The sequence below is a fragment of the Ostrinia furnacalis genome, unplaced genomic scaffold (assembly GCF_004193835.3).
Source record: "Ostrinia furnacalis isolate ACB-3 unplaced genomic scaffold, ASM419383v2 OfSCF7446, whole genome shotgun sequence".
In the NCBI taxonomy this organism is placed as follows: Eukaryota; Metazoa; Arthropoda; class Insecta; order Lepidoptera; family Crambidae; genus Ostrinia; species Ostrinia furnacalis.
The window spans coordinates 242,361-262,997 of NW_021137685.1; the positions used below are offsets into that span (position 1 = coordinate 242,361).

At 37.7% G+C, this 20,637-nt stretch overlaps 3 protein-coding genes across 6 annotated transcripts; 1 reads left to right on the forward strand and 2 right to left on the reverse strand.

Annotated features, from left to right (window-relative positions):
• Positions 1–7: 7 nt before the first annotated feature.
• Positions 8–13,246, reverse strand: Rab1 (RAS oncogene family member Rab1). 4 transcript variants are annotated; one of them, XM_028320666.1, is made up of 5 exons: positions 13,056–13,246; positions 12,284–12,548; positions 8,479–8,610; positions 2,301–2,514; positions 8–1,302 (listed from the first exon to the last, which is right to left on the reverse strand). In XM_028320666.1, the coding sequence occupies exons 1-4, from the start codon at positions 13,067–13,069 to the stop codon at positions 2,314–2,316; spliced, it is 612 nt and encodes a 203-aa protein (XP_028176467.1). In that variant the 5' UTR covers positions 13,070–13,246; the 3' UTR covers positions 8–1,302; positions 2,301–2,313. The 4 variants fall into 4 exon arrangements, with proteins under 4 accessions (XP_028176467.1, XP_028176466.1, XP_028176465.1 ...); XM_028320665.1 differs by lacking the exon at positions 8,479–8,610 and adding an exon at positions 10,476–10,607; XM_028320664.1 differs by lacking the exon at positions 13,056–13,246 and adding an exon at positions 12,760–12,830.
• Positions 13,247–14,902: 1,656 nt separating this feature from the next.
• LOC114364491 (zinc finger protein 106-like) lies at positions 14,903–17,554 on the reverse strand. Its single transcript, XM_028320667.1, has 4 exons — positions 17,413–17,554; positions 16,629–16,886; positions 15,507–15,695; positions 14,903–15,073 (listed from the first exon to the last, which is right to left on the reverse strand). Exons 1-4 carry the CDS (start codon positions 17,524–17,526, stop codon positions 14,996–14,998), a joined length of 639 nt encoding a protein of 212 aa, XP_028176468.1. The 5' UTR covers positions 17,527–17,554; the 3' UTR covers positions 14,903–14,995.
• A 1,690-nt stretch (positions 17,555–19,244) lies between these two features.
• On the forward strand, positions 19,245–20,364 carry LOC114364507 (uncharacterized). Its single transcript, XM_028320688.1, has 3 exons — positions 19,245–19,248; positions 19,777–19,890; positions 20,088–20,364. Exons 1-3 carry the CDS (start codon positions 19,245–19,247, stop codon positions 20,183–20,185), a joined length of 216 nt encoding a protein of 71 aa, XP_028176489.1. The 3' UTR covers positions 20,186–20,364.
• Positions 20,365–20,637: the final 273 nt, after the last annotated feature.

Here is a 20,637-nt window from a genome sequence, read left to right on the forward strand (position 1 = left end):
CTTTTTATATAGCATACTGTTTTAATTTCTAAGAAACCCTCAATACAGAAATACAGTGGGTTAGCGGATTTGATTTAAGTAAACTTAACTCAGACATAATAGTATAAAAATAACGACATTGCGAGTAAGTTACAAAGATCGACAGGTAATAAAATAATTAATACGATTTAATATTCTAAACACAATTAATTAAATACTTCAGCATATTTACTAATCCTTTCTCAGAACACAGGACGCACAATACGAAACAGATACAAATATACAACCGCGCTTAGAACATTAAATCGCTGTTAAATTTTAAATTATCACAATACTTCTGTGATATTGATATATGTATATGTCTTTTAATTAATACTATGTTCCCGCTTTACTTTAATCGATGACTACATAAGTTTACTATATAATATCTGTCTAAATTATCTAAGGCCAATTTGCTATATCTACAATTTTGTGTTAAAAGTTACGACAGAGTAGTCTTAAATTTTAAAAGTTCTAACACAAAATTTTCAACATAGCACTCCCCAGAACGCTTCACGATATTATTCAATAATATAAACACCCAGTGCATACGAAGTATTAAATTAGTATTTCACGTGATAAAATTATAGAGTAACACAAGCTGGAATAAAACAATAATATTAAGCCTACGAATGGACAGCTGAGAAGGTCGAAAGTTACGTAAGGGCTGCACACTACGCTACTGTGTGGAAGAACCCTACTGGCAATATACACAAATTACATTACTTTTACAATTGAGTCATACAAAAAATTGGAGTTTTTAATTTCTCATATCACTGCGGACCGAGCTAGAATGAATGGGCGTCTATTACGTTAAGCGTAAGGTGTTATTTAGAGTAAAGTGCCATGCAATTACCTTCCATCGCACTTCACTCCCAGCCGTAGCGTAGTGCGAGCGAAACGGAGTCTATGTTACAAGTCTGTCTAAATTACTCTATACGATACAAAAACACTTGTGATTTTCCTCTCATACAACTACGCTGATGTTGCCTGCATCGATATCCGAACAGCACGAAATAATTAACCTACGATATTTAATATAAACATGTATAAACATACACCCATCCATTTCACCTTGCTTTAACAATATTTATTGGACATAGCAACTTAATAAGAGTTAGCTTAATTAGACGTAGTCGCGTCGAGGGCTCGGGTGGCGCTCGATCTAATTACTTTAATATGATGCGATCATGAAACATTTGTGGTAATTGCATTTTATATATCGGGTGCGGCGGTCGGCCAGNCCGGCGCCAGCTCACGCCGCCTCTGCGTGAAGCCGCCCGCCTGTGGACAACAAATACAGGGTTGATTATTGGGATTTTTGTATTGATGATAATGCTAAATAATTTGATTATGGTAATTTTTGGCTTGCGGGCAATCCTGGCAATATTGGTTTATATCTGAGACCATGCGGGGAGATTTATCGGTGACGATGGGGGCGGCCCTGGTTGATTTCGACAGAGAGAGAAGAAGCCTTCTACCCAGTGGACTATACATCATATTCTTACAGCATCCACGGAAAGAGTGGGAAATAGTCCTACTTTACACTATTAAAGTAGACGGCCAATCGTCCTTTGATCTTTGATAAATTAAAGAAGGTCATGTTTCTGCAAATGAAATGACCTGATGTTGAAAAGTTGAAATACTGACTTTGGCGACGTGAGTTTAGCAGCAAGAAGACTTGCCGGTGTCGATGGGGCAGCCTTGGTCGATCTTGACGGAGGCACTATCTCTGGTCAATGTAATCTAAACCATATTTCTAGAGCATCAGGGGTCACATTACCTTGGCGACGTGTTCAGCAGCAAGAAGACTTGCCGGTGTCGATGGGGCGGCCCTGGTCGATCTTGACGGAGGCGCCCAACATAATTTAAACCATATTCCCAGAGTATTAGAGGACGTATTACCTTGGCGACGTGTTCAGCAGCAAGAAGACTTGCCGGCGTCGATGAGGCGGCCCTGGTCGACTCTGCTCAATGAAATGTATTGACTATTCCTAGAGTATTAGATGCTTTATTACCTTGGCGACGTGTTTAGCAGCAAGAAGACTTGCCGGCGTCGATGAGGCGGCCCTGGTCGACTTTGCTCAATGAAATGTATTCCCTATCCAGAGTATAAGAGGATGTATTACCTTGGCGACGTGTTNAATACGCGTGCGTGAGTCAATGTTCGCTCGTATGTGAGGCCTTGTCGAATAGTATCCTGTAGGTGGGCCATCATGCGTGTTTCGTTTTCGATGTAAACTCGCGGAGATGAACAGGCCTGGTATTAGATGCTTTATTACCTTGGCGACGTGTTCAGCAGCAAGACGACTTGCCGGTGTCGATGGGGCGGCCCTGGTCGATCTTGACGGAGGCGCCCTGCGGCGCGGAGCCCCCGGTGGGCGGGCCCACGCGCGCTTTGATCTCGGCCGCCATGGTCATGAAGGCTTGCTCCACGTTGGTGGAGTTCTTGGCTGACGTCTCCAGGAACGGGATGCCTAGCTGCTCCGCGTATTGCTGTGGGGTAAAAGTTTGTGAATGAGAATTTGGTATACGTTAGATTAGTAATCTATGAAGCCTCGATAGCCGAATGGTGAAGGTTTCGGACTGGCAGATTCGTGATCCGAGGAACGCGAGTTCGGTCCCCACTGCCGCTCGACTATTGTGGTGAGCTCACTCGTGATACAAGCATATTTAATTTAGTGCGAGGGGCTAACAGGACTATTAGTAATAACAAATAAAAAATTACTAATAATCTTTAAAAACAATCTACGATTACAGTCTAGCCTAGGCTAAACCACTACTTGTAGTATCTTACGCGTTAAAGCTTGTCCAAATGATGCGTTTTTATTCGCGCGTTCGTTAAGTACTAATGGGGGGCGCGGGTAAAAACGCGTCATCTGGACACGGCTTTGCTAAGTTCACAATTTAACGGTGACGTACGTAATGATACAGCTTAAACAATCGTGAATGGTTTTTATAACAGTGAACAGTCAAACCTGATCTGTATGTCACTATCACTAGCTGCAGCGTCACTCTGATGCGACATTCACCATTGAAAATGTAATAAAATTAATATTTTGACACTGTGGGGTGTGCTATGATTCAACGTCCAATTATTTCATACATATTAAATATAGAAAACTCCCAGAGCACAAACATGTTTTCAATTCTGAGGAGATTGAACTCGCAAACTATCGCAGTATGTGTATGTAAACATAATTAAAAATTGCGCCATTATTTCTTTGGATTCATTACAAAATAATAATTATTATTTTTTGGCAGCACCACCAAACCAAACGCTAGACAGTAAAACAGCTCGTTCATGAACTAGTTCTCACTATTTGTACAGCGTATCGTACAATGCCGTCAGTCAGTACGCGGCTTATCAGCAGTTTGATTTGTTTGATGGGACATTTATGTTGAGGAAATTCTATTTTGAATAATCATCCTATTAATAAGCGATGTATATGATATAAATGATGACGTATATTGAACAAGGATAAATAACTGATTCTGTTTATATGTAACAAGGATAAGCTATCCCGGATTGGGATGATTTGGGTGTTTTAATACATATTAATATTTATTTACTTCCCAGTCGCATTGGGTTAATTCTGTCCCAACAGAGAAATTATGTAATTAAATATCTCTACCACTATGCTAAGGGATAATTCTGTCTTGACAGTAAAATTTTGAAAGTAAATAATGTATTAGAAAGGAAGCTAGTCTAATCTATACTTGGAATAGGCGCTGCTAATGTTTCTATCGCTTAATACAAATCACTCTTAATTAGTGTGGTTAAATACATAGGTAATTTCATTACTATGAAGTGAATGTATAAAGGATAGTTTATATCCCGGTGTTTAGACAGGGGACACTCAAAGCTATACTTTCTGCGACATACCGAAATATACACGGGCGAAGTCGCGGGCAAAATATACTTTGTAACACATCTTTAGTCCATGCATTGAATGCAAGTCAGTGTTTACGTTTATCAACTCTCAAGGTGTAGGTAATTATTTCGGGTGACTGATAAAAAGTAATCAGTGCGTGACTAACGAATGAAGTATGAACTCTCGAACACGTCATTTTGTGTATTGATCATTGATTTTAGTTGCCTTGGCCTCTACTGACTAAAATTAGCGATTGGACGAATGCCTCCCCCAATAGATACTTATTTGTTGCAAATAATTGCATTAATTTTTTATTACATTTATTTATTGTATGCTGTACATAACTTGAATAAGATATAGTTTGTTTAGTTAGGGCTCGTAAATAAGGTTGTGTAGAGTACTTGGCTCNGCTCGCTTCCACCTTCGGCGTGATCGTCACTTACCATCAGGTGAGATACAGGCCAAGAGCTTCCTCGTTGTGGATAAAAAAAAATACATGCGTTAGAGCTTGTCTAAAAAATCCAGATGATACGTGTTGAATCGCGCGATCGTTTAGATACTAGAGGGGGGCGTGGGTAAAAACGCGTAGTCTGGACACGGCCTTGTAAGCTAACGGAGTTCACAGTTTTACGGTGACGTAAATACATAATGATAGAGCTTTTGAGGCCCTGTTCTGCATGTCATTAGCTACAGCGCAGTCCTAATACGATACTCACCATTAAAATGCATAAAATGAATATTTTGACACTGCAGTTCAACATCATCTCAAAAACATAAAATGTTTTAAAAATAAATCTTAAATATAGAAAGCTCCCAGACCAAACATGTTTTCAATTCTGAGGAGATTGAACTCGCAAACTATCGCAGTATGTGTATGTAAACATAATTAAAAATTGCGCCATTATTTCTTTGGGTTCATTACAAAATAATAATAATAATTTTTTGGCATCACCACCAAACCAAACGCTAGACAGTAAAACAGCTCGTTCATGAACTAGTTCTCACTATTTGTACAGTGTATCGTACAATGCCGTCAGTCAGTACGCGGCTTATCAGCTTGATTTGTTTGATGGGACATTTATGTTGAGGAAATACTATTTTTGAATAATCAATCATCCTATTAATAAGCGATGTATATGATATAAATGATGACGTATATGTATATGGAACAAGGATAAATATATTTACTATGTAACAATGTAAGCAATGTAAAAAATGTTAAAGTTGTTAAATAAACTTTTATTTATTATTATTATTTATTATATGCTATCCCTGATTGTCGTTTAATTTATAATCCAAAAGCTTAATTTGGGTGTTTTAATACATATTAATTGCTTCCCTGTCGCATTGGGTTAATTCTGTCCCAACAGAGAAATTTTTCAACTAAATATCTCTACTACTATGCTAAGGGATAATTCTGTCTTGACAGTGAAATTTTGTAAGTAAATAATGTATTAGAAAGGAAGCTAGTCTAATCTATACTTAGAATAGGTGCCGCTAATGTTTCTATCACTTAATACAAATCACTCTTAATTGTGTGGTAAAATACATAGGTAATTTCATTACTATGAAGTGAATGTATAAAGGATAGTTTATATCCCGGTGTTTAGACAGGGGACACTCAAAGCTATTACTTTCTGTGACATACCGAAATATACACGGGCGAAGTCGCGGGCAAAATATACTTTGTAACACGTCTTTAGTAAATGCATTGAATGCAAGTCAGTGTTTACGTTTATCAACTCTCAAGGTGTAGGTAACTATTTCGGTTGACTGATAAAAAGTAATCTGTGCGTGACTAACGAATGAAGTATGAACTCTCGAACACGTCATTTTGTGTATTGATCATTGAATTTCGCTGCCTTGGCCTCTACTGACTAAAATTAGCGATTGGACGAGTGCCTCCCCCAATAGATACTTATTTGTTGCAAATAATTCCATTTTTATTATTTATCTTATTGTACCTATATACAGGGTGGCCAAAACAGTGAGGTCTAAAAGAAAAATTTAGACTCCTTACCTCAAGGTGTACCTAAATCACCCCCATGTATATTATACGATTGTGCTTAGTTTAGGAGATAGAGTTAATTTTGTGATATTTTAAAATTTTATGACCTAGTAGGCTTTAAACATTTTTATCTTTTTTTTGGGTTGACTTTTTTCAGATTTCTTTTTTTCGACAGATTTCTTATGAATTGCAGATGTTTGAAAAAAATAATCACCTTCCTATCTTTGATTCAAGATACAAAAGTTTTGCTAGAAACATTAAAATCATGCTTTTATCAAAACGCTATCAAATTTTCAACTTAAAAGTTTAAGTAAAAAAAAGAACTTTCATAGGTCCAAAACCATTTTAAAAACTGCGCCGTTTCCTGAACTTTCATAATAATACAAAAAATCATGTACTTAATAGGCCACTATTTCCTGTAATCGGTACACTAAAGTGGTAAGTCGGAGATTTCGTTACATGTTTTTGACTTTCTTAGAGTGAATTAATATTGGGAATCCTCTAAGTTTACATTACGTAGAACAGATTTAAAGCAGTAACTGGACAGAACATGTTTTTATTCTCAACGAGGAAGCTCTTGCCCTTCATCACACCTGGTGGAAACTGATGATTAGGCTGAAGGTGGAAGGGAACTTCAACTACAGAGGAACTATGGCTTCCTACCTCCAAATGCCGGAATACAGTAATGCTTTTAACATTATTGTTATAGTGACAGACTTAGGAAAATAGAGTTGCTAGCCAGGCAGACTTAGATCAAACCCTACCACCAACCAAACCGAGCAGAAAATTTCACCTCCACTGGGAATCAAACCCGGGACCTCTGAAGCTTACCTCTTACCACTTGAAGACAGAGGCAGTTGTTACATTTTACTATTACCCTTGAAATACCTACTACAGTGAGAAGAAGAAGGAGGGATATTTGGTTTATGGTCATCAAAACTTACTTAAAATAACAATGTGTTCCGGAATTTGGAGGTAGGAAGCCATAGTTCCTTTGTAGTTGAAGTTCCCTTCCACCTTCAGCATAATCATCAGTTTCCACCAGGTGTGATGAAGGGCAAGAGCTTCCTCGTTTAGAATAAAAACATGTTCTGTCCAGTTACTGCTCTAAATCTGTTCTACGTAATGTAAACTTAGAGGATTCCCAATATTAATTCACTCTAAGAAAGTCAAAAACATGTAACGGAATCTCCGACTTACCACTTTAGTGGACCGATTACAGGAAATAGTGGCCTATTAAGTAGATCTTTTTTTGTATTATTATGAATGTTCAGGAAACGGCGCAGTTTTTAAAATGGTTTTGGACCTATGGAAGTTCTTTTTTTTACTTAAACTTTTAAGTTGAAAATAGTGTTCTGATAAAAGCATAATTTTAATGTTTCTAGCAAAACTTTTGTACCTTGAATCAAAGATAGAAAGGTGATTATTTTTTTCAAACATCTGCAATTCATAAGAAATCTGTCGAAAAAAAGAAATCTGAAAAAAGTCAACCCAAAAAAAAGATAAAAATGTTTAAAGCCTACTAGGTCATAAAGTTAAAAAAAATCACAAAATTAACTCTATCTCCTAAACTAAGCACAATCGTATAATATACATGGGGGTGATTTAGGTACACCTTGATGTAAGGAATCTAAATTTTTCTTTTAGACCTCACTGTTTTGGCCACCCTGTATTGTATGCTGTACTGTACACATACTTGAATAAGGTAGCTTGTAGATAAGGGTGTGTAGACGAAGAAGCTTGGCTCTAGATATCTGATAATTTTTCCACAATTTATGGTCTCGTTTTTGATGGGATGCTCTTTCAACTACATTAGAAAAATATCACTAAAAATGACCCAATTAAAAAGCTAAGTGCGATTTTCGATTGCCCCGCTAAACTAAACTAAGAAAAATACCACAACGTTCAGCTTGAGATACCCTCAGCTGTATACATTGTTCCATCCATGAAGACGCGCCCCACCAAAGTTTGGTCGAGGGAAGCGCGGGGTGCGGGGAGTTTGACCCGAGCAATCCGAGCGTCATTATTGTAGTGTGCGTGTGCACTCATGGATAATTTAGCGTGTAGGTACAGATAACACTCAAACATTAGCGGAAGAATGGTGGAGCGCGTCTTCGTAGATGGAACGATCTATACTTGGATATTTTAGATATTTATAAAAGCAAAAGGTCACTTGACTGACTCACTCATCACGAAATCTCAGAAATTACAAGTGCTAGGAGTCTCAAATTTTGCTTTTAGAACGTGGGGCTCACTAAGACGGGATTTTGCAAAATTCAACCCCTAAGGAGGTAAAACGGGGGTTGGAAGTTTATATGAAAGTCCTATATCCTTACGCGTACGAATTCGCGGACGGCCGCTATCTATGCTAATATTACAAATGCGAAAGTTTGTGTGGATGTCTGGATGTTTGTTACTCTTTCACGCAAAAACTAATGAACGGATTTTGTTGAAACTTTACAGTATTATTGTTTGTAACCCAGATTAACATACAGGCTATAATTTATGCGGATCTGTGACACAAAATTTCACGCGGGTGAAGCCGCGGCCGCTAGTTATTATTATAAATAAACTCACGTTGGCTGTGGTGTAGTCGACGACCTTCTTGGTGGTGAGGTCGCACTTGTTGCCGACCAGCAGCTTGTTGACGTTGTCGCACGCGTAGCGGTCGATCTCCTCCAGCCACTGCTTCACGTTGCTGAACGAGTCCTGAAACGAAGCGAGAGACCGTTTGAGCGAATTAACGATAGATTTATTGAAGAAATATGGATGACTATACTGGCTAAATAAGGCTTAGCTTTATTAATATAAGTGTTCACCTAAGACCTTTTAAGGAAGCGAAAGACCGTTTGAGCAAACGAGCGATAGATTCATTGAAGAAATATGAATGTTTATACTGGGCAAAATTAGGGTTTCGATTTATTATCTAACCCCTTTACTAATAAAACTTACACGCTCGTTGAACAGTGTTATAAAGTGACGTTTAGTATGGAAATGTCATTTTAAAACAGTGTTCAACAACTGTGTAACTTTTTATTAGTAAGGGGGTAAGTGTTTATCTAGATCTTTCATTGCCAACTAGGATGTTTTCCTTTAAAAGGTCAATAGCAGTATTTTTTAAAGTATCAAAGTAATTTTCTAAAATAATACTTATGAATGATCAAATGCCACTGCTCTGCAGTCATAAAAAATTAAGAAATATTTTTATGATACATTTATTTCATGTTTTTTAAACAGCTACCAGAGTTTGCTACTGTTTTTGATGCAATCTAAAGTCCACAGAGCGCCATCTCTTGATAGAGCGCGTAACATTTCGCACATTCGTAATGCATGTGCATTGTGCACAGGCATATGGATTTTATCTTGAATAATCAAATACACTCAATAGATTTCCATTAAAAAAATAGGCTATTGATAAGCAAATAATAGATGGCCAGCATCCAACATTAGCTAGATTGTCAAGAATAATAATAGAAGCTGATAATGCCTAGCTAGATTTTCATTATTAAAATAATTTGCTATTAATAAACAGTAATTCCTTATAATGGTTATAACAAGTATTCAACTAATCTATAAATCTACATTCTCTGCATATAAACAAAGTAAAGACGTGATTTAAGATATCTATTTTAGTTAAAGTATAGTGATGTTTTAACATGACTTTCAAATTGCAATTAAGAATACAAGTTTTATAAATGAAAAAACCACAAATAATGGATATTAACATGAATATACATCTATTATCCATTATTTAATAATAGTGGGACTGTTATTAGAGTGATAGTATCTAAACCACAATATATTTTCCTAATTAAACAGACATTATCATGAATAAAACATTTTGTCATAAATAAATAAATAAAATTCTTGTAGTTGTAATTTTTAGCATAAATTAACTGAGATTTATTAGGTTTCAAGAATCTTTAGCACATTGATTAAACATTAATAACAATTATATTACTGTCATTCTTTTTTTGAAATTGAGTAGTAATTTTCTTTATTCTCTCACTGTGCTCAAACAAGATGGATTAACAGTGACCTACATGTGCATTGCATTGCCAATGTGTTGAAAATGATTAATAGCATGTGTTTTTGCCATTTATCTCAACGCAAGCTTTTTACTTGTGGGAAAAAAGATTTTGATACAGACAAAAATGTACCAGTGCTCTGTAATCTATCTCATAATAAAAAAAACCGGCCAAGTGCGAGTCGGGCTCGCGCACAAAGGGTTCCGTAGCAGCAAATATAATAAACTTATTATGTCAATTTAATCAACCTATCTCAAAAACTATAAGAGATACTTTGATCACACCAAAAATCGCTGAAAGANCTATCTATACTAATATTATAAATGCGAAAGTAACTCTGTCTGTCTGTCTCGCTTTCACGCCTAAACCACAGAACCGATTTTGATGACATTTAGCATAGAGATAGTTTGAGTCCCGGGAAAGGACATAGGATAGTTTTTATCCCGGTTTTTGAAACGGGGACGCGCGCGATAAAGTTTTTCTGTGACTGACAAAATTCCACGCGGGTGAAGCCGCGGGAAAAAGCTAGTTTATAAATAAACTCACGTTAGCTGTGGTGTAGTCGACGACCTTCTTGGTGGTGAGGTCGCACTTGTTGCCGACCAGCAGCTTGTTGACGTTGTCGCACGCATAGCGGTCGATCTCCTCCAGCCACTGCTTCACGTTGCTGAACGAGTCCTGAAACGAAGCGAGAGACCGTTTGAGTGAATTAACGATAGATTTATTGAAGAAATATGGATGATTATACTGGCCAAATAGGGTTTAGCTTTAGTAATCTAGGGCTGAGTTGCACACCAAACTTTGACCGTAACTATAACACTAGCCGGTGATTTTTGTATGGAGTTAGACAGATTTTTGATGTTTGTTAAAGTTAAAATAAGATGGTGCAACTCAGCCTAAGTGTTTACCTAAGATCTTTCATTGCCAACTAAGATGTTTTCCTTTAAAAAGTTAATATCAGTATTTTTTAAGTTTTCTAAAATAATACTTATGTATGACCAAAATAAATGCCACTTTGCTCTGCAGTCATAAAAATTTACAAATAATGATCAAATTACGTAAACAAAACTTAATTTACTATGCATGTTTTAAACAGCTACCTGAGTTTGCGATTGTTTTTGGCATGTAAAATTGAATATAATTTATGAGACTCAATGCAATCTAAAGTCCATAGAGCGCCATCTCTTGATAGAGCGCGTAACATTTCGCACATTCGTAATGCATGTGCACAGACATATGGATTTAATCTTGACTAATCTGATACACTCAATAGATTGCCACTAATAATTAGGCCACTGATAAGCAAATAATAGATGACCAGCATCCAACATTAGCTAGATTGTCAAGAACAATAATAGAAGCTGATAATGCCTAGCTCGCTGATAGTGTCTCTAGCTGAATTTCTATTATTAAATATAATTTGTCTTCCCTTATAATGGTTATAACAAGTATTCCACTAATCTATAAATCTATACTACATTATCTACTTATAAATAAACAAAGTACCTAAAGTGATGTTTTATTAACATGACTTTCAAATTGCAATTAAGAATACAAGTTTTATAAATGAAAAAACCACAAATAATGGATATTAACATGAATATACATACATATATCCATCTATTATCCATTAATTAATGACAGTGTGATAGTATCTAAACCACAAATATTTTCGTAATTAAACAGACATTATCATGAATAAAACATTTTAAGTTGTAGAAAAATAAATAAAATTCTTGTAGCTGTAATTTTTTGCATAATATGACTGAGATTTATTAGGTTTCAAGAATCTTTAGCACATTGATTAAATATTAATAACAATTACTGTCATTCTTGTCAAGAAAAGGAGTATTAATTTTCTTTATTCTCTAACTGTGCTCAAACAAGATGGATTAACAGTGACCTACATGTGCATTGCATTGCCAATGTGTTGAAAATGAATAATAGCATGTGTTTTTGCTACTCATCTCAACATAAGTTTTTTACTTGTGGGAAAAAGGATTCTAATACAGCCAAAAATGTACCAGTGCTCTGTAATCTATCGCATCATAAAATAGTCTAAAATAATACAAAAGTTCCCTATTTAGAACTTATTGTTCTTTAAATGTAGGAACTGTTGCATGTGTTGATACAATAACTGTGTGAAGGTTGTTAGTTCATCAACCCATGATGCATTCTAGAACATGCACAATAATGAACAATAAATAGGCTATTATGTGATATGATCATCCATTGTTTTGTAAACTTTTAGAAATAGTCAATAATTTTCATTACTGTTGCTTTATTTTGAGTTTGAGTGATAGTAGTAATTATTAGTCAATAATAAACATTTCTTTCTATATGTTAACTCTCACCTGGTCTGTGCAGTCGTAAACAATGATAATTCCATGTGCCCCTCTGTAGTATGACGAAGTGATAGTTCTAAACCGCTCCTGTCCTGCTGTGTCCCATATTTGTAATTTTATTGTCTTGCCATCTAATTCTACAGTCCTAATTTTAAAGTCTACACCAATAGTACTGATGTAACTCTCGGTGTATGTGTCGTCTGCGAATCTGAGCAGTAGACAGGATTTTCCCACTCCAGAATCACCAATCAGAAGCAGTTTAAACAAGTAGTCGCTGAAAACAATGACACATTACATTATAAAATGTTTACAAACTATAACACTCCCTAAAATGCAAATGATGCATCAATGAACGATAAAACTAATAAAGGAGGCGTAGCTAAGCAAACAAAGAAGATACAACACGACGTTATTACAAAGGATATGATATAAAAATACAGGTCCTGAAATCTTTTAAAACAGAGTAAAAGTTGTAAAGAACCGACTTCTGGAATACGGAAGTGAGTGTTGATGTGATCACTGTGCAATTTACGCCATTCATAGGACCCCTAAGATTACGTTTTACGTCTACAAATCCAAAGAAATACCACGCATACACAATGAGTCACCAGTTCATAATTAAATCCTCTAAAAATTTACTATTTGTAAATGTACATGAGATAGTTAAACAGCCTGTGAGTTTATTGAAAGAAATTAGATGTTTTACACAATGAACAGGCAAAAAAGAATAGGTTTTGTTCCTCCTTGTTCGAAACTTTAATACCACGAAATTGATACTTACTATTCTGGATTCATCTTTGTACTATTTATATATTATTTTCAAAATTATAAATTAACAGAATATATCGAAAATAATGAAGTTCTTTGTTTGGTAGAGCACTAAACAGCGAAAAATAATTACTATACGTAGAATAATGGCCGCCGAACGAAACACCCACACTGACGTAAGTCAGAAATTCACGACAGGAGTGCCACTTGGCAAAAACTAGCTGCGTTCAAGACTTTTTATTTTTTTAAATAATGCTACGTTTATGACCACAATTTTAAAATACCGTTACTGTTATTCGTTACTTTTTAAATTGCAATTTTTTTTAAAAGACTAACGTTATGAAACGATATGGAAAAGAAAGAGTTCCACTTCTAAAGCAGGCAAAAAAGGGGGTGTCAATCTATAAAAATGCTAAAACAAACTTCCTCTGAATGATACATCGAGTCGGTACTCCCACACGCTTGTAATGAACACGATAATAAATAGCAATAGGTACATTTTAGGTTTAGATGCCCATACATGACCATGACCCTGGCTGAATTTTGGAGTTAAAAGAGAGAATGAACGAATCCATATTTGATATACATTATATTGAAACCTTTCTTGAAAGAATAAACATACGGAACGGATGGTCTGCTTAAGGCTTGGTATTTCTTCTAAAGTAGGTATTTCGCGCTGTCAAAATCTGCGCGCGCAATTCTTCGCCGAAAACAGCGCGTCAAAGAGCTCCCGCCACAATTTCCAGCTACACAGTATAGAAATACGCAGTTGGTTAAGTTAGATCGACTTCCTTCCCTTCAAGCGTCACACGAACAATTCGAAAGGGTAATTTGACGGTGTTTGGGGAATTCTAGGAATAAATACAGAGTCTCCTCATTGAGATTGAGACATTTCAATTTGAGATTTCACTTGACATTGAACAAAATCTGAAATGGATTTTTCAAACACTTGTAAAAATAAAAAGTAATTAAATCAAAGGCACTAAGTAGTATTGATATCAACTTCGAAGAAAATGACCGCCAAAATTACTTTCTACCCGTTCCACACGTCTTTCATGAATTATATTAAGGTATTGTTAAACTAAATTTCAAGTAGATTGAACCAAGGAATCACTTTGTCCCATACAAACTTTGCCCCNACGCTAACGAGATATGGAAATAAGAGTTCCGTGGTTCCGTTCTATAGTTCCAAAATACTGGACTGGACTGTCCTGTCGATGACATTGACAGTGGGGCGCCACCGTCAATACCGGATCGCTGGTTCAGATTTTTGCCATGTTTGAAACCACATAGTTGAACGATGGTAGCGCCCCCCTGTCATTGAGTTTGGCGGGACAGTTCAGCGTGCGTGGGTCATCTATATGTACTTCAAGCAGGCAAAAAAGGGGGTGTTAATCTATAAAAATGCTAAAATTAACTTCCTCTGAATGATTCATCGAGTCGGTACTGCCCACACGATTAGAATGAACACGATAAATAGCAATAGGTGTATTTTAGGTTTAGATGCCCATACATCATACATACATGACGATGACCCTGGCTAAATTTTGGAGTTAAAAGAGAGAATAAACGAATCCATATTTGACATATTGAAACCTCTCGACTTTTATATAGCTTTTCTTGAAAGAATAAACATACGAAACGGATGGTCTGCTTAACGCAGCGGTGTTTTACACTACGTTTTTAAACGTATAAATATATCCATCCGTGCTCGGACTTCTCTCCATGTAAGGGCCTTTAGATAATACGCTTGCATTGGTTGAAAAGATAATATACTCACTACAAAATCAATAAAAAAGCTGATCAGTGGACGTCATTTGGCTGAAACGAAAAAAAAGCATAAATATGTTAAACATCTGCTTTATTTACAAGATAGGTACATACTAGAAAATAGGTGAATAGTTACAAGTAACAAAACAATAGGTGAGATTTCATCTAAGACACCCAGATATTTTATAAAATCATTTCTTGTAGTATGCTAAGTGGAATCTTCCATATGAACAAACTCCTATCTTTATATCCCGCGATAATCTGTAACAAAAATGAACAAATTAATGCCAATTATAGAGAGAATAATAAATTAGGGCTATATTTCACCGGGACACCATGGCGGCGCAACCAGTCGCCGGCTACCGACAAAATGTATACAGCTCTATAGAGTTACTCACCTGGTGTCCGCTTGGTTGCGCAAAGCTCTATACATTTTGTTGGTAGCCGGCGACTGGTTGCGCCGCCATGGTGTCCCGGTGAAATATAGCCCTTAGGGACAAGAAGGCGCAAGAATACATTTATTTAAAATTGTTATTGTTATTAGTGGACCATCTGGAAATATTTGGTGAAGTTCTATGTTCAGCAGAGGACGTCCTTTGGCTAAAACGGTTATCGTCGTGTATCGCCGCGGCTCGCCGTCGCGGTAGATGTACACGCGGTCGTCGCAGTGGCCCCCCGTGGCCCCCGGGCTCACCTTGCTGCCCAGCACGGCCAGCGACAGCAGCATGAGGCCGGGCCCGCGCAGCTGGGCCAGCGGGCGCGGCTCGCCGTCGCGGTAGATGTAGACGCAGCCGTCGTAGCAGCCGGCGAACAGCAGGCCGCCGGTGACGCGGATGCACACGGTGCCCTTGCCGCCCTCGTGGATGCCCGTGTGCGAGCCGCTCTGTGGACAAAATCCCAACTAATATTATAAATGCGAAAGTAACTCTGTCTGTCTGTCTGTCTGTTACGCTTTCCCGCTTAAACCTCGCAACCGATTTTGATGAAATTTGGCATAGAGATAGTTTGAGTCCCGGGAAAGAACATAGGATAGTTTTTATCCCGGTTTTTGAAACAGGGACGCGCGCGATAAAGTTTTTCTGTGACAGACAAAATTCCACGCGGGCGAAGCCGCGGGTGGAAAGCTAGTATACAATAATAGCTGTGCCCGCGACTTCGTACGCGTGAAAACCCGTTTTTGCAACATTTTTCATTGTTGCTCTGCGTCTATTTCTCGTAGCGTGATGGTATATAGCCTATAACCTTCCTCGATAAATGGGCTTTCTAACACCGAAAGAATTTTTCAAATCGGACCTGTAGTTCCTGAGATTAGCGCGTTCAAGTAAACAAACAAACTCTTCAGCTTTATAATATTAGTATAGATTAAATTAATAGGGATCCACAGATTTGTCCGCTAGATGACGCTAGCGCGGCGGATCGATAGTGACACTTCTGAAACTTTGCTATCTATGTTGAAATAGTTTGAAGTAAGTATTGACTGACGAAAAGACTATTCAAACTGGAGGCTTGTGTAGTGGGAAGTGGGAAATATTGTCTACTCCTTTTGTAGAATAGGACCATCCTCACTCTTCCCGTGAATGTCGTAAAAGAATTATAACATCAGGCCCGCCCAACACATTTGAACAGTAATGAGCTCAAGAGCAGAGTGAGCAGGATGTCGAGTTTGCCGCGCGAGCATATTCGCCCAGTGTGGACGCACCATTAGGGAAGTGTTAGCCAAATCCTCAATTTGTGTCTAGTAAATTAGAGATATTCCTACAGTAGAGACTAAATGACCTGAAAATTATAATGATGATATCGATACTCAATTACTCACAGTATAATCAAAAACGTGTATCTGATGGCTGCTGGTCCCGCAATACACCTTGCCTTCTTCATACAGCAGCGTGTACACGGTCATCTTAGGCCCCTCCAGCGTCCTCAACAATAGGCCGGTTTGGGCGTCCTTGACAGTGACGTCCTCAAAGCGAGCGGCCACGAGCAGAACCTTGCGCGGTCCCTCCTTCATTGCCCGGAGAGCCAGGATCGACTGGTCGGAGAATTTGACGGTGCTCACTGGGATTAACATGTTGTTCTGAAATTATAGATTGATACTTTTTATTGGATATCAACAGAAGTGACAAATAAAAGAAATGCATTGAAATGATATAATTTAGGCACTCTTATTGCTTATTATTTAATTTGTCACACATAGTAGCAGGGGTGGCCAACTTAATTAGATAAGATCTACTGATTACTAGCGAAACCTTGGGTGATCTACCACTTACATACTTCTTGAAATCTTAAATGAACCAGCATAGTTTAGTACACAAAAATGTAGTATTTTTTGCCTTGCTACGATTAACTGGACTAATAGTCACGATCGACCGGTTGGCCATCCCTGGAATAGAGGCTGTTTACATTGTCCGCTTAGGCTTGTATTAAAAAAGAGAGATGATCTGTGAGAAGGTGTGATGGTCAACAAGCAAACTTGTGATAGGTAGTTAAGAATGTGAAAAATTGGATGACCATGTGTGAAGATCTATTTCATGACCTCTAACTAAATTATTTCAGAAAAATGAAAATAAATAAACATATAGCTATGATTGTTATTTCCTTACCTTACATTCAAACTGCAAGACAAACCCTGTCCTTGTCCCCACAAATATGGTGTCCCAAGCTCGGTCCATGGTCTGTATAGGACTGAGCACATTGCACTCTGGCCCTTTCTCCATACCAGTCTGAAACAATACATTTTATACTGGTACCAACTATTATAGTTTCAGTCAAAGGACAAAGGTTCCCAAGGGTTTCGACAACGACAGATCCTGTGCTGTCAGCGACTTTCACCAGATCGCTTGAGAGGCTTGCTTAGGCCTTCTTACCATGGTCGCTATTCCAGTACTTTTGTGCTCCAACGGCGATCTACGAGTTATTTGCTCCGCCAACTGCCACTTAATTTGGCAATTCTGTGGGCCATCTTTATGTATTTTACAATAAAGATTAGTGTATAGTATATTTTTGTTGTTAAGTGGCACCTAATAATACATAATAATAAAAATAGATAGGATCATCATCATCATTTCAGCCACAGGATGTCCACCGTTGGTAGCGGCCTGCATCCAGTGCCTTCCTGCTACCTTCGTCGTCCTTGTGGGTGGACGTCCATTTACATAGGATGTCATGGATATGTCGCAGGCAAATTGTATGATTCCGCATTTTACAAACGGCGTCGTCAGTTCATAAACGCTCGCTGCTCTATGAAATGCCGNAATCACGGAGCCATCTACTTAGTAAATTCAAATCTAACTAGAGTGATTCAAAGTCAGCACCTGACAATATTATTCTTAAAGCGGGCAATCACTACCAGTGGGCAATAACTCTCTGGTTTACCCTATATATTTTTACAAAAATAATATACAACAATGTTTACTGCCGCATTTAACATCAATATCATTAAGTACACAACACAAGTAGGTATTGTTAGGATTATCCTGACAGTGTAAACTAAATAAAAAGATAAAGGTTCAGTAGAAATAAGTAAGTAGGTCTACGAAAATACTGCAAATTAGAAATTAGGTTGACACGTGTTACATAAAAATAGTGCAACTTTGCAACGAAAGAAAAGCTAGGTAAGCTAGCTTCGCTCTCAAAGTCCCATTTCTGTATTTTCTGTGATTTTCGAGGTAGTGGGCCATTTCTGTGACTATCGCTATAAAAACCGATGATAGAATCAGCTTAATTAAGTAGTAGATGAAACCCCCGAAAAATACTTAAAAATGAATCCTGACGAAATAATCACGAAATAAAATTCGTCATAAATGTTTGTGTCCACAAGCACTGAACTGCTATTATCGCAAAACGTTCGACCCAAAAAAGCACCAAAATTCTGTTATTATTCTACAGCGCACTAACATAGTGGTAGTTGACTTAGCACATATTTTAGTAAGCGTCCAACACTACACCCCCGCTAAGATGGACGTAGGATCCTCGACTCCTGCTTTCACTTTCCTTAGGAACAGCACTGCTTCGCGCCCGTCTATCAGTCTGTGGTCGTAGGTTAGTGCCAGGTACATCATTGGCCTGATTTCCACCTGGAACAAAACATACAGTCAGTTTATGCAAGTTTCGTAAGGTTGCCAAAGAGTCAAAGAGTATCCCAGTAACTAATAATAAAGAGTGAACTATGTCGTTACTCGTTGTCATCAAGGTGATTCACGCTAGGTTCTTTCACGTTCGGTTCACCATTTATAAACACCGCGATACTTAGTCATTCTCAGTCCTACCGCTTAGGCACTAACCAGTTGGTGCCACTATCTTAGCAAAATCACCAGTGGCGCGTAAGGTCCTGTCACTTCTTGTGGGTAAGAGTAATTGGTTGGCACATTTGATGAGCAATACTGAATACACTGCTTCATATTAATAAAGGCGTTTTTCCCTTTTATTTTTATCTATGGGTATCACCACAGATCCACAGAATAATAATAAGTACTACGTACAGAAGTTTTACTTCGCGAAGGTATTTAAAAAAATGTATGCTCAATGTCATTAACAATATGGTGTAATTTAGCCTGTCTCAAGAGTCAAGCACCATTTTGTTGACAAACGTCAGTGATCGGCACTGCGCCGAAGCTATAGGGCTGACTTCGGCAAAATGATGTGACGTGAGGTGCCAAACTGCGGAAAATGGCGGAGGAAATAAGTACATGATTTAGCATGAATTATCATGTATAATATTAACTACTTATTTACCTCTCAGTGGCTTGAGGCAACTAAAAAAAGTACATTCTGTGTTTTTATTATTATTTAGGCAGCTAAATACTGCACAGTATTTAGTAGGTACACCATTTTCTTTATTTTCTTCCATCATACACAAGAATACGCGTGCGTGAGTCAANGCATCTCTCTCACCAGATGCTGTGCATCGTCTCTGCTCAATAATACAAGTTTTATTGTTTTGTAAAACTTGTACTATTAATTCCCAGGGAACGTGCCATGGCTCGGCATCGGGATGTGGTGCAATGGCTGCCCGCCCAAGAGCTGTGAAGATGACGAAGCCATCATCCACGGGTACTGTTGCGGCTGCGCCTACGCATCAGGTACGTGGGTGGTGAGAAATATGTAACAGGCCTCCCCTACCCTTCTGGTAGGCCAAAGGCACAAAATACTATTTTCCTGTGATGCGGATATCGGCACGCGCATTCATACGTTTTTACGTTCCGCATGCGTGTAGCCCGCACTACCGTCTCGGTATATTGTATTATTGTATTCATAATGATAGTATGAATGTTTACAGATCGTCTACCAGTGATGTGTCCCCAGTTCCTGCAGTGCCCCCTGAACCTTCACGGGCTCTGCCACGACTACGAGTACATGATGAGGTGCTGCTGTTAATAACCAAGGACAAACTAGCTGCTAGTTTTATAATGTAGAATAGTAGCCAGTTTTACAGTATTATGATTACTAGTATTGCTAGTATTTTCAATGGGTATTGAAATCTATGAAATCAAAAATCATAACAGATAGACAAAATAGTGACATTGGCCATAACAATTATCCCGTAAAAAATCTACCCAGTGCCTAACGAAGAATGTAANACCATAATTAGAAAACGAATAGAGGTAACTTTGGGAATTTATTCTATCGAGTCAACTTCATCAAATCGTGTTTCCATCCGTTAATAGCCCTAGAAAATATCCTCAACTATGCCCAAAAAAAATCTTAGCCTTTTATTTTACTGTTTAGTACCTCAAAAATGAAAAATGAAAACCTCATTTTCGCCATTTTCTCTGTTACCCGGCCTTAATGCAGCGGTGTTTTACACTACGTTTTTAAACTACAAATAT